Raw genomic sequence first — 14944 nt, 5'->3', positions numbered from 1 at the left:
ACTATTTCTTATAAAACCTTCATTATTAGTATTTTATATGTCTCTTGTAGCCTACAGCTCCATTACTGGTTTCCTGGACCCAGATTAAACCTTGTGCTGGACAAAAATCACACTAGATCTCATTTTGACAATGCTATTTATTCCAGGACTAGGCTTGTGGGTCCGGTAAAACCAGCCCATCCCCATCATGTTATTACTCCAAGTTAATTGGAGTCTTATTAACAGCACTGTTTCCCAGCTGGTCTGCAGCAGCGTTGTGTGGCGGCCTGGTCTCGGTCTGTCTGACACCTGTGCCAACAAGCTGCTGCATGGTCCATGTGATTAATGCTCCCAGGACAGAGATAATAAATAAATAAACTAACACAGCAACGCTGTTCCAGGAAGCCATCGCTGGCTGAGGCCATCTGCTGTGGAAAGGACTTCACATCTGTGTGTGTGTGAGGGAGAGAGAGAGACGAGGACAAGTGTGTGTGTGTAAACAAATTCAGAAGCAGAGGTTGTGTTTGCACCAGGAACCATGATGATACCCAATACCTAGCCGGTAGTATCATGGGTATCTAAAATAGCAGATATTATTACAGCCATTACACTATGTACAGTATGAGTCAGGTAGGACACAGAAAATTCATCGTGCAATTTTGGACATGGTAATGTGTTACCTTTGAACTCCACTGATGGTAAGAGGATAGACCCTAGAAACTATTCTCCTAATACAAAAATTGCACCCACATTGGGGGTAGTCGATCCAGCAAGGCCGTGTTGCTTAAGCCTTAAATACTTAACAGCCATATTTGTTAGTATTATCATCATCACCATATGCTTCTGCTCAAAAATGTGTTGATTTAAAATGCAATGGTTGAATTTGTAATGAATCCCCATAACCTGGGGAAAGATACTTACCTGCTTAATAAGTCAACACCGCCACCTGGTGATAAAAAAAAAACATGACATGTTGAAAACGTATTTTTAAAACCTGAAGCACTAGGACCTTAGCCTGGAATCCAGACAGAGTTAGCAGTTTGGATTCCAGGCTATCAAAAAAAAGTAAACTGAAGTTGCCAGATTGTTTGTGCTTTCCCCTTCACCTATATGCCATTGTACAGTATATGAAATGTTGTTATTGAATGTACATTTTAAACTAAACACCTTATCCGACTTGCCTATATCATTGACATCCAACACAGACAAACAAGGCAGATGTATCCACAGTATATTTGAAACAGTAAATTCTATATAGTAACATGGTTAAAAAGGGCACATTTGGTACTATCCATTTGTGCATACAGTTGTAGCTATGAAGGCAGCTTAATACTGTGCCTACTGAAAGTCTACACACACCTTGTAGTTTTCACATTCTGCTGCCTTGAAATTACATTTAAAAAGGAAATACAGAGTTTTGTCCTACTTGTTTATATGTGTATGTGAATAACTCACGTTGGAGAGTTTGGTGAAGTTCAAACATAATCCTTTACTCGGGTATAAACATGTTACAGGCCACAACATCTTAATCAGACACTCATAATGCACCAGTTTATATATATCCCAGATAGGTGCCCCACTAGTGCCATCTCTGGGTTGGCATTATGCCCATTATCTACTGGGTTGGGATTATGCCCAACACTACTGATCTACACAACATACTCCACGTTTTCCAAGTGAAAGAAAAATGACAGAAAATGCTCATTCATAAAAACAAAGATGTCTTGATTGTGTTTGTCTTCACACCTCAGAGTTTAGTCATGGCGGAAGCACCTACGGCAGCAATTACAGCTGTGCATCATTTTTAATAATGTTCTACCAACTTTGCACAACTCTTAGGTCAACATGCAGTGCCTTCAGAAAGGTCACAACTCTGGACTTTTTCACCATTTTGTTGTGTTACAGCCTGAATTTGAGATTTTGTTTAACTGATCTACACACAATAATAGCCCATAAGGTCAAAGTGGAATTTTGTTTTGAGATTTTTTTTCTTAATTTAAAAGATTAATTTGTAAAGTTTAAATGTATTGAGTCAACCCCGTTGTTAAGGCAAGCTTAAATAAATACAGGAGTAAAAATGTGCTTAACAAGTCACATAAATTGCATGGACTCACTCTGCGTGCAATAATAGTGGTTAACGTGATTTTTTTTTAATGACTACAACATCTCTGTACCACAAACGCATACAAGATAAATGTAAGGTCCCTCAGTTGAGAAGTGAATTTCAAAATACAGATTCAACCAAAGGCAAGGGGGGTTTTCCAATGCCTCGCAAAGATGGAGTTACTTACCAAGGCGATATTGAATATTCCCGAGTGGCTTGGCAAGCCTTGAAAATGGCTGTCTAGCAATGATCAAACAGCAGGGTAGCCTAGTGGTTAGAGCGTTGGACTAGTAACCGAAAGGTTGCAAGTTCAAATCCCCGAGCTGACAAGGTACAAATCTGTCATTCTGCCCCTGAATAGGCAGTTAACCCACTAGGCAGTCATTGAAAATAAGAATTTGTTGTAGTTAAATAAAGGTTAAAAAAATTAAACAACTTGACAGAGCTTGAAGAATTTTAAATAGAATGGGAAAATATTGTACAATCCAGGTATGCAAAGCTCTTAGAGACTTACAGCTGTAATTGCTGCCAAAGGTGATTCTAACATATTAACTCAGGGGGTTGATAATTCATTATTTTTAATTCATTGTTAACAAATCGTTGAATTTTTCTTCCACTTTGACTAGTATTGTGTGGATCTTTGACCAAAAAGGACAATAAAAAAAGTCCAGGGTGAGAATCATTTCTGAAGGCAGGTTTGTCATCTAAATTGCTCAAGCTCAATATTCAAACCTTGTGACAGTCAAGCAGATTTAAGTCAGGACTGAGACTGGACCACTCAGCGGAGAGGTCAACAGTGTTGGTGCACCACTGACACGCATACAGTATAAATGCGCACACACACACAGATGAGGTATTCAGAAGACTGAGGCAGGTTTTCCTCTTACTTTTTACCTGGGCTTCGCTCCTTTCATATTGATCTTGATATTGACAAATTCCCTCGTCTCTGCTAGTGACAAGCATACCCATAACATGATGCGGCCACCCCAATACTTGAAAATAGAGAATTTCACTCTGTGATGTGTTGAATTGGACCCATACCTTAAGGTTTTAACTGAAGCATAACAATGAATCTTTGCCACATTGTACTGCAGTATTACTTAAAGCTGGAATCCATAGCTATGAAACTGCCACGTAGGTTTACAATATTACAACGACAAAAGTTACTTCAAACCAAGAACACAATTGCACATCATTGCACCTGCGATAGAAGAGTATGTACTGCAATTTGTTTTTTTACCAAGATGCTGTATACTCCTCTCCTCGGTTCATAAACAAAACAAAAACGATAAATGGAGCCTGGGGCGACCAGTGGCACTGTTTCACCTACTGTAATGCAGATTCAAGCTTTAACAGCCTCGATTTTTTAAACACAGGGTTCCTTCTTTTCACTTCATCATACATGCCAGTAATGTGGAGTGAATGTAATGTTGTTGATCCATGCACTGTTCTCTCAGCTCAGCCATTGAATTCTGCAGCCATTTTAAAACAATCTTAAACCCCATAGTGATGTCCCTGAGCAGTTTCCATTCTCTCTCACATCTCAGTTAGGATTGACAGCCAGAATGTTGCAGTGTCTGGGTCAGTGGCGGTAGGTGCAATTTTGATTAGGGAGGACAATTATTAAAATAAATGTTTTATGAGCATGGCCTCATTTCTATTACAGCATATTGGATGACTGTTATTCATATTCCATTCACCCAGCTTAATGTAACATCGAAAGTTTTAGGCTACATGATATTCAAATCTGCCCTATACCCATCATGAGGATGCTAAAAACCTAGCCTCGATCAGACCAGCAGCATCATTGCGTTTTGGAACACCAGAAGTTTACTGAACAAAACTATCAATGGAACATGTAAAGTGTTAGTATCATGAGCTGAAATAAAAGATCCCAGAAATTTTCCATTAGCACAAAAAGCTTATTTCTCTCAAATTCTGCACACACATTTGTTTACATTCCTGTTAGTGAGCATCTCCTTTGTCAAGATAATCCATCCACCTGACAGTTGTGGCATATCAAGAAGCTGACTAAAGAGCATGATCATTACACAGGTGCACCTTGTGCGGGGGACAACAAAAGGCCACTAAAATGTGCAGTTTTGTCACAACACAATGCCACAGATGTGTCAATTTGAGGGAGCATACAGTTGGCATCGTATCTGCAGAAATGTCCACCAGAGCTGTTGCCAGATACTTTTATGTTAATTTCTCTACCATAAGCCATCTGTAACATTGTTTTAGAGAATTTGGCAGTACTTCCAACCAAGCCTCACAACCGCAGACCATGTATAACCATGCCAGCCTAGGACTTCCACATCCGGCTTCTTCACCTGCGGGATCGTCTGAGACCAGCCACCTGGACAGCTGATACAACCGTGGGTTTGCACAACCGAAAAATGTCTGCACAAACTGTCAGAAACCGTCTCAGGGAAGCTCATCTGGGTGCTCGTGGCCTTCAACAGGGACTTGTCTGACTGCAGTTTGGCATCATAACAGACTTCAGTGGTCAAATGCTCAGCTTCAATGGCCACAGCAATGCATCAGTCTTCACTGATGAATCCCGGTTTCAACTGTACCGGGCAGATGGCAGACAGCGTTGTGTGGGTGAGCAGTTTGTTGACTTCAACGTTGTGAACAGAGCGCCCCATGGTGGGGCTATGGTATGGGCAGGCATACTGTAAGCTACTGACAATGAACACGATTGCATTTTATCATCTATGGCAATTAGAATGCACAGAGATACCGTGACGAGATCCTGACAACACTCAATGGTATATTCAGTGGCTTAGAATTATTTCTAAACCTCCCCTGATCTATGCCTGTCCAAAAATGTATCCCAGACATGCTTTTAAAAGCTCATTGGGTGTGGCTCGGAGGTTGAATCACTGTTTGACATTCATTATCCAATTGAGGGACCTTACAGAGACAGGGAAAGTTGTTCTTAAATCAGGAAAACCACAACTTTTGCATGGACCTCATTCCACAATGTGTGATTTTGTATGAAGATCATTTCCAAATAAACGTATTTAGATGTGCCACATCATGGGGTGTGAATAAAAATGGAAAAAAATGAAACATTCGAATGAAATTTCTCTTGGAAAATGGGGGAGTATGTTGTGTAGAACAGTGAGAAAAAAATACTTATTGAATATTTTGGGGGGATTTCAGTTTCAGGGCGCAAAATGTGAAAACTGTGCAAGGGTGTGTAGGCTTTCACTTGGCACTGTAACTCTTACCCATCCACCACACACTCCAAGAAATTCATAGTGAAGAGGTACAATACAGTCAGAGGTTTGGTCCTAGAGAAGCAGTCGCTCCAAAGATTTGGGTCCAGTTTCCCAGACAGAGATTAACCGTTGTGCTGGACCAAAAATAATTTGAGATTCTCAATTGAAAAGAGGTTTTTAGTACAGAACTGTCCAGGAAACCAGCTCTTAGGGTGTAACTGTATTCATAACACTTAAAACCACACAAAAAATCTAGCACCTGTTTATTATTAACCAATTTTTAATTTAATCTTTAATTATTTTTAATTTGACCTTTATTTAACTAACAAATTCTTATTTTCAATGACAGCCTAGGAACAGTGGGTTAACTGCCTGTTCAGGGGCAGAATGACAGATTTGTACCTTGTCAGCTCGGGGATTTGAACTTGCAACCTTCCGGTTACTAGTCCAACGCATTAGGCTACCCTGCCACCCCTCGAATACGGGTTAGTCTCAATGAGATAAAATCACTTTTGCAAGAGAGACCTGAAAGCTCAAGATTAAGCCTTGTCCTGGACTAAAAATCTATCTCAATGGAGAATCTCCATTAAATACTTTATAGTCCAGGATTAGGCTTGATCTGTTGGAGAAACCACCACAAAGATACTTATTGTTTCAACTGCAGATTGAACATTTAACAAAGATGCACCCCACTAGTGTTTTGGTAAAAAGCTGAGGGATGGGGCTGAAGAAATGTAACCACTCTCAAATTCATAGACAAAGCTATGGACCATGATATCAAAATTCTAGTTTAAAACATGGTTTGAGGCGATAAAGTGTTTGTTGACAATTATGTTGTTTACAAACATTAGGTAAAACAAGCTTATATTTTGGGTTGTAATGGGGTATGACAGTTGAACAAAGCTAATGAGGCATTCGTAAATGATAGTCTTAATGAATCAATGGGTATATATAAAAACATTATGTATGTGGCAACTGCAGATTGCCTCTAACTTAGAATGGCTAATGAGTATTTCTTCTCTAAAAACTGGCGGCAACTTTTAGGTGATGGTTAAGTGTATGAATGACCCTCGAGTGTTTTTGTTGATCACAGCCATTCAACACAACAGACACAAAGACAATCTCCCACTCTTGACAGAATTGACAATGCTAGAGTACACATGTAAGAACAGACATTTATAATACATATTTATAATTCAGGGGCATATATAGTTCACTATAATTAACAATAACCTCGCTGCCAAAAGGTAACACTTGCATATACTGTATATATTTGGCTACAATATATTGCTTTGTAGGAAAGGTCTATAAAATTGGCATTTTTAAAAAGAGGTTATCGTTTTAAAACAGATACAAGTCTGTACATGTGTTTTGTTCTTTCGGTTTACATGAAAAAAACAACATGATTTCCCCCAGAATACAAAACAGTATGAAAAAGGTGCCATATGGACTTTAAAATGTCCTCTTGTTTACAACAACAAAAAAGGAAAACTTTTTAAAAAAGGCCCTTGCTTTTCTTCAGGTTCTTCTGTTTCCAGTTTGGCAGGGCGTTGAATTCGGTGCGAGTCATCTCCAAGACCCTCTGTAACAGACATTCATAGGAAAATAGAATAAGTGTGATAGCAGTCATATTCATCACCATTATGTCGCAGCAGTTTATTTTTTCCCTCGGTACCAGACAAAGCACTCCGGTAATATGAATAAATGGGTGTCATTTTCGCTAACAACCCAATTGGGTTCTCTAAACAGCTCTCGAGTCATGGAGTGCACTCAGAATTATGACAAATTATACACAGATGACAATGTGCATGTTCGAGATTTATGTGTGTATGTGGTTAAATGTATGTGGTTAAATGTAAGTTAAAAACAGATTCCCTATAGATAACTTATTCATAGATTAAATATCATTTATAATTTGTTTTGTTAAACGGAACAGCCTTAATTCATTGAAGCATGGACTCTACAATGTGTCAAAAGCAGTCCACAGGGATGCTGGCCCATGTTGGCTTAAATGATTCCCAGTTGTGTCAAGTTGGCTGGGTGGTGGACAATTCCTGATACCCATTGGGAAGTGTGAAAAACCCAGCAGCGTTACAGTTCTTAACACAAACCGGTGCACCTGGCACCTACTACCATACCCCATTCAAAGACACCTAAATGTTCAGCCTTGCCCATTCACCCTCTGAATGGCACACAATCCATGTCTCAATTATCTCAAGGCTTATACATCCTTCCTTAACCTGTCTCTTCCCCTGCATCTACACTGATTGAAGTGGATATAACAAGTGACATCAATAAGGGATCATAGCTTTCATACTGTCAGTCTACAGTATGTCATGGAAAGAGCAGGTGTCCTTAATGTTTTGTAACCACTCGGCTACCTCAATCACGTTCACTCTCAAAACGTATCAATACAACTTTTATGTGTTAAATTAACCAATATTTCAAAACAATAAAACCTTGCTCCAATTGTAAAGCCATATGTACTGTTAATCTAAGCATAAATGATGTCTTTCATTTGATATTTTTTTGTGTTCTTTTACGCCCTGTTGGATGGTTGTACATAGTCTTTTAATGTTGTAAATGTGTCGATGAAAGATTTATTTTTATTTTTTAAATATATCAATACAACTTTTACACTCAGCTAAATAGTTTCAGTTCCACCTAGCCCCAGTCTGGTTCCAGGAAGTCCCTGTACCTGGAAGTCCTGGTCTGAAAGGTAGATCTCCAGGCGGAGGGGGTCCACTCCTTCTGGTAGAGGCTTGGCCGTTAGCTCCTCCACAGAGTATTGGTTCTTACTCAGCCAGTTCAGGGCGTCCTGCACCAGGGTCACCTTGTTGCGTGCCCCCTCCGCCTACACACATACACAAGATAATCAGCAACAGCGTATCATACTCAGAATTAAAAGGAAAAACACAACATGCTACATTAGGGGAAGGCACCACCCTAACCCCTCCCCTGTCAAAGTACAACCGTGTTCACAATTTGGGCTGTACAATATGTACTGTATGGCAAACATGGAGGTTTATGACATTTTTTGTTGTTGTTAATACAATCACTTTGCAGGTTACCAGTGTAACATTAATCCACCACACAGGCAGATTCCCACCCCACAAAGATATTTGTGTTAAGTCTCCCACAATCAACTACTTTATTGCTGACTAGAAGGGTATTATTGTATTAGTAGGGGAGTAGGGCAGTCAGTCTCTTGCCTGGGTGGTGATGTTGGGATCTCTCTCCCAGTAGGGGAAGATGTTGGTGAAGGTCAGCGGTTCAGAGCCCGCTAGGACCAGGTAGGCCTGAGGGGGGCGGCGAGAGTTCTTCTCTGAAATACGACAGCACAACATTATCAATAGTCAACTCAACTACCGCAACCTTCATATACATACATTATCAATAGTAACCTACACTACTATATCATATTCACTACATCTACTTAAACATATGAATACACAAAACCTTAACAGCACTGTGTCAATATAGCCTCTGCTGAATCTAATACATCTAATAATGATCATAATACATAAGATTTAACTCTCTCCTTTTCCTTTCTCTTAGACTTCTGTTTACCTCTCCGTCAACGTCTTCCCTCTCTCTCGTGACCTCTGACTGACCTTTGCAGTACTGCAGCACCGTCTCCATGGCACACTTCTTCTGGTTCTCCCAGCGGATCTTGGCTGAGCCTGTACACTCTCCATCGTCGGGCTGCCGGCCCTGCCAGAGGTACACCTCCATGCGGTTATCTAGCATGAAGAGGCCTGGAGAGAGAGTAAAGGAGGTGGAGGGAGTTAAATGAAAGAGATGTGTAGAAAGGAGAGAGGACGTATGCATGCATGAAATATTGTGGACAGAAACAGAATGAGTAAGAAGAGCGCGAGAGATGGAGCTATCCATCTGGGGTCTGTACCTGGCTGTGGCACAGAGTATAGATTCTCCTGGAGGAAGGGCATGGCCATGACGGCCCCAGTCACACGTGCCGGGCTCAGCAGTTCCTCCCCTTCAAATACTCCCGAGCTGGCGCTCAGACAGAACAGTCGCGGGGTGAAGTTGTATTTCCCTGGATCTGGACCAAACACCACCACACAGGTGAAAAACAACCACATCAACACAGGTGAGTGAGGTAAGCTGGATGTGAAGCTAGTGCAGGACAATAGCAGCATATAATTATCTGGCAGATGGTAATATCCAAAGTGACATAGAGAATACATATAGTCAGTTTAGTGTCAGAGTAAGGAGCGCGCGGTTACGGCAAGGAGCGCGCGGTTACGGTTAGTGTGAGTTACGATTAAGAGTGTGTTACCGTCCAGGGAGTGTATGTTATAATAAGAGGTATACGTTACGGTACAGTAAGAATGTGATGCGGTAAGGAGTCAGCTTGTTATGGTATTGGAGTCTGTGTTATGGTAAGGAGCCTGTGCAGTGCATTCGGAAAGTATTCAGAATCATGGACTTTTTCAATATTTTTGTTACGTTACAGCCTTACTCTAAAATTTATTAAATGTATTTTTGTCCTCTTCAATCTCCACACAATAGCCCATAATGACAAAGCAAAACAGGCTTTTAGATTGTTTTTCAAATGTATTCAAAATAAAAAACAGAAATACCTTATTTACATACGTATTGAGACCCTTTGCTATGAGACTCAAAATTGAGATCAGGTGTATCCTGTTTCTACAACTTGATTGGAGTCCACCTGTGGTAAAATCAATTGATTGGACATGATTTGGTAAGGCACACACCTGTCTATATAAGGTCCCACAGTTGACAGTGCATGTCAGAGCAAAGACATGAGGTCAAAGGAATTGTCCGTAGAACTTCGAGACAGGATTGTGTCGAGGCACAGATCTGACGGAGGGTAACAAAAACGTTCAGCAGCATTGAAGGTCCCTAAGAACACAGTGGCCTCCATCATTCTTAAATGGCCACCTGGCCAAACTGAGCAATTGAGGGAGAAGGGCCTTGGTCAGGGAGGTGACCAAGAACACAATGGTCACTGACCGAGCTTTAGAGTTCCACATTGGAGATGGGAGAACCTTCCAGAAGGAGAACCATCTCTACCAGACGAATGCCACTCCTCAGTAAAAGGCACATGACAGCCTGCTTGGAGTTTGCCAAAAGGCACCTGAAGGACAGACCATGAGATAAAGGATTCTCTGGTCTGATGATACCAAGATTGAACTCTTTGGCCTGAATGCCAAGCGTCACGTCTGGAGGAAACCTAGCACCATCCCTACGGTGAATCATGGTGGTGGCAGCATCATGTTGTGGGGATATTTTTCAGCAGCAGGGACTGGGAGACTAGTCAGGATCGAGGGGAAGATGAACGGATAAAAGTACAGAGAGATCCTTGATGAAAACCTGCTCCAGAATCCTCAATACCTCAGACTGGGGCGAAGATTCACCTTCCAACAGGACGATGACCCTAAGCACAGAGCCAAGACAACGCAGGAGTGGCTTTGGGACAAGTCTCAATGTCTTCGAGAGGCCCAGCCAGAGCCCCGACTTGAACTCGATCGAACATCTCTGGCGAGACCTGAAAATAGCTGTGCAGCGACACTCCCCATTCATTGACAGAGCTTGAGAGGATCTGCAGAGAAGAATGGGAGAAACATTCCCCAAATACAGGTGTGCCAAGCTTGTAGCATCATACCCAAGAAGACTTGAGGCTGTAATCGCTGCTATAGGTGCTTCAACAAAGTACGGAGTAAAAGGTCTGAATACTTATGTAAAATTTCATTTTTTTATTTTAAGAAAGAAACCTGTCTTTGTTTTGTCATTATGGGGTATTGTGTGTAGATTGATGTGGATTTTATTTTTTAAATACATTTTAGAATAAGGCTGTAACGGAACTAAATGTGGAAAATGTCAAGGGGTCTGAATGCATTGTATGTTACAGTATTGGAGCCTGTTACGGTAAGGAATATCTATGTTACGGTAAGACTAGCGATTAAACGTGCATTACAGTATAGTCAGAATGCGATATGATAAGGAGTGTGAAAATGTTACTGTAAGAAGTGGTACGGTACCTTGGAGCATGCAGTCGTATGCCTTCCTGTCCTGCTGTCCCAGAGCATTCCTGAACCCAACTGGCTCCGTGCCTTCCTCTACCTCCTCCACCTTCAGACTGCTGTTACTGTTCAGGCCCAGCTCAGAAGGATGCCTGGTAGACACACACGTAAGCAGACACACAAGTGTGCTCACACACACACACACACACACACACAAGTTAACAAACACATGAACTTGTATACATAAACTAAACGAACCGCACACCAAACTAGTCAGAGCCTAAACTAGTCAGAGCCTGAAACCGAATGTGATTGCTTTATGTTTGGTCAGAGCTGAAAAGTTGCTACGTTAAAATAAAGCAGACTGCAGACGCTCCCATAAACAAACTGTATAGGATACTCACCTCTGCTTGAGCCTTTCCACAGCCCTGGCGCCCACCTCCCTGGCGCTGGCGTGGGACTTACATCCGTGCCACAGGTAGAGCTGTCCCTGGTGGGCATCCAGCAGAACCAGGGTGGCACGGGAACGCAGGCTGGCACAGCAACACTCCACCTCCACCAGGGAAGCCTCCACCGTGGCTTCACCGCGCACGCAGTACAGATGCCAGCCGCCTGGACAGGGAGACGCACGGACAAATTCAAGTAGACGCACACGAGCTCAGTGGCACAAAACAGACAGACAACGTGTGGTAAACACAAGCACTGTGTTTAAATGCCACTCAAGGCATCCGTTCTAGTAGTGCTAAGTGAATAATAAAAAAAGTGATCGCCCAGCTACTAGCCATATCCCTCATTCAGATTTTGTTTTGAAAGAGCCTTCGAGATGACCTTTGGAGTAATGAAGAGTGCTATATATTGAATAGACAGTATAAATGTAATACATTACTATTATTATTATTAGTAGTAAGTGATCATGTGAAACATACACTGTGCTCTAAATAACAAAATGTAATTAGTAGCACTGGTACTCCCAATTTATAAAATTTAGGAGCACCAGAAAACGTTTAATCGATTGAGATATAGCCTATATTGGGTCTATACAGTTGAAGTCGGAACTTTACACAGCGCTTAGCCAAATACATTTAAACTCAGTTTTTCACAATTCCTGACATTTAATCCTAGTACAAATTCCCTGTTTTAGGTCAGTTAGGATCAGCACTTTATGTTAAGAATGTGAAATGTCAGAATAATAGTAGAGAGAGTGATTTATTTCAGCTTTTATTTCTTTCATCACATTCCCAGTGGGACAGAAGTTTACATACACTCAACTAGTATTTGGTAGCATTGCCTTTAAATTGTTTAACTTGGGTCAAACATGTCTGGTAGCCTTCCACAAGCTTCCCACAATAATTTGGGTGAATTTTGGCCCATTCCTCCTGACAGAGCTGGTGTAACTGAGTCAGGTTTGTATGACTCCTTGCTCGCACACGCCCTTTTAGTTTTGCCCACACATTCTCTATGGGATTGAGGTCAGGGCTTTGTGATGGCCAATCCAATACCTTGACATTGTTGTCCTTAAGCCATTTTGCCACAAGTTTGGAAGTGTGCTTGGGGTTATTGTCCATTTGGAAGACCCATTTGCGACCAAGTTTCAACTTCCTGACTGATGTCTTGAGATGTTGCTTCAATATATCCACATAATTTTTCTCCTCATGCCATCTATTTTGTGAAATGCACCAGTCTCTCCTGCAGCAAAGCACCCCCACAACATGATGCTGCCACCCCTGTGCGTCACGGTAGGGATGGTGTTCTTCAGCTTGCAAGCCTCCCCTTTTTTCCTCCAAACATAACAATGGTCATTATATCCGCACAGTTCTATTTATGTTTCATCAGACCAGAGGGACATTTAAAAAAAACAAAAAGAACGATCCTTGTCCTCATGTGCAGTTGCAAACCGTAGTCTGGGTTTTTTTATGGCGGGTTTTGGAGCAGTGGCTTATTCCTTGATGAGTGGCCTTTCAGGGTATATGTCGATTTAGGACTCATTTTACTGTGGATAATAGATAGGTTTGTACCGGTTTCCTCCAGAAATTTCACACGGTCCTTTGCTGTTGTTCTGGGATTGATTTGTACTTTTCGCACCCAAGTACATTCATCTCTAGGAGACAGAACATGTCTCCTCCTGAGCGGTACAATGGCTGCGTGGTCCCATGGTGTTTATACTTGCATACTATTGTTTGTACAGATGAATGTGGTACCTTCAGGCATTTGGAAATTGCTCCCAAGGATGAACCAGACTTCTGGAGGTCTACATTTTTTTTTCCAGAGGTCTAGGCTGGTTTCTTTTGATTTTCCCATGATGTCAAGCAAAGAGGCATTGAGTTTAAAGGTAAGCCTTGAAATACATCCACAGGTAGACCTCCAATTGACAAAAAATATGTCAATTAGCATATCAGAAGCCTCTAAAGCCATGACATCATTTTCTGGAATTTTCCAAGCTGTTTAAAGGCACAGTCAACTTAGTGTATGTAAACTTCTGACCCACTGTAAATTTATTTGTGTTTGTTTATCTGTAAAATATTGTTGGAAAAATGACTTGTGTCATGCACAAAGTAGATGTCCTAACCGACTTGCCAAAACTATAATTTGTTAGCAAGAAATTTGTGGAGTGGTGACTGGAAATGATGCGGTTACATTGATGGAAGCCACAAACTATCTGCAATATTAAAGCTGATCTACACAGTAAAAAGATGGACAATTTAATTTGACATCACAACAGTCTCCCACTGAGCTCTGTCGATAAAAGCAGTTCAATTCAGGGCAGCAGTGTTGTTGAGAGCTATAGCAACACGTTTGCAGTTGTCCATTCCTATTATCTTAAAAAAAAACATTTGCGGTAGACTACTGTTCAGGGAAGACCCCATTATGCCATTACAGTAGCCTGTGGCATGGCCAATCAGAACACATCATCCGGCATGACCAGCCCCGCCATTATGTCAGCCAATCGAGGCTAGCCAGGAAGAATAATTTGTTTCTCTGCGAGAAATAAACTATGCTTGTAATTAACATTTTTATTCATATTTACAGATAACCAATGAGTTTGTTATTAAGGCACATTAAACATTTTGACTCGCGGGGCAAGGCTACCCCTGACCAAAAGCCTGTGAGTTGTCTGATAATCAATCGGATTTAGTTCCACTGAATCTTTGTCTGTATTTGGTTAATTCATCTCTGGCTGGGCAAATAAGTGGAGGTGGATATTATCTATTTGTTTGCTCATCACTTATCAGAAACATTTAGCGTGCTATAAAGTAGCTTCGAGGAGACTCCTATGGTAGGTACACCTATAGCTCATCTCTTGGCAGTAGTACTGTAGACTACTTTATCACTGACCTCAACCCAGAGTCTCTCAGAGCATTCACAGTCAGCCCACTGACACCCCTATCAGACCACAGCAAAATCACAGTCTACTTAAACAGAGCAATAGCCTAAATCAAGTGTAGCCTATTATGTAGCTATTAGGTAACTCCAAAAGCCCGTGGAGGTTTTGAAATATGAACACGAGACTCACCTGGCTTCTGAAAATATACATTGCTATTTTCTATGCGTATTGTGATGATAGTCCCCAATTAAAAACCCTATGCCTGCTCCTTAGCCTACTAGGTGTAGGATCTGCCATAGGA

General features: G+C 41.3%; 1 protein-coding gene across 4 annotated transcripts in view; it reads right to left on the bottom strand.

Annotated features, from left to right (window-relative positions):
* Positions 1 to 1448: 1448 nt before the first annotated feature.
* svild (supervillin d) overlaps positions 1449 to 14944 on the bottom strand; it is a 112914-nt gene continuing 99418 nt past the window's right edge. For all 4 annotated transcript variants that reach the window (XM_020453836.2, XM_020453841.2, XM_020453837.2 and 1 more), the window contains 7 exons: positions 11726 to 11933; positions 11340 to 11473; positions 9221 to 9376; positions 8928 to 9071; positions 8526 to 8638; positions 8012 to 8167; positions 1449 to 6895 (listed from right to left, as the gene is read on the bottom strand). In XM_020453836.2, coding sequence (XP_020309425.1) covers positions 6809 to 6895; positions 8012 to 8167; positions 8526 to 8638; positions 8928 to 9071; positions 9221 to 9376; positions 11340 to 11473; positions 11726 to 11933 — 998 coding nt within the window. In that variant the 3' untranslated portion in view covers positions 1449 to 6808. The remainder of the gene's footprint in view (positions 6896 to 8011; positions 8168 to 8525; positions 8639 to 8927; positions 9072 to 9220; positions 9377 to 11339; positions 11474 to 11725; positions 11934 to 14944) is intronic.

Source organism: Oncorhynchus kisutch, linkage group LG20 (assembly GCF_002021735.2).
Source record: "Oncorhynchus kisutch isolate 150728-3 linkage group LG20, Okis_V2, whole genome shotgun sequence".
Lineage (NCBI taxonomy): Eukaryota > Metazoa > Chordata > Actinopteri > Salmoniformes > Salmonidae > Oncorhynchus > Oncorhynchus kisutch.
The sequence above is the reverse complement of the archived record's forward strand: the minus strand, read 5'-3'. Positions and strand labels throughout refer to the sequence as shown.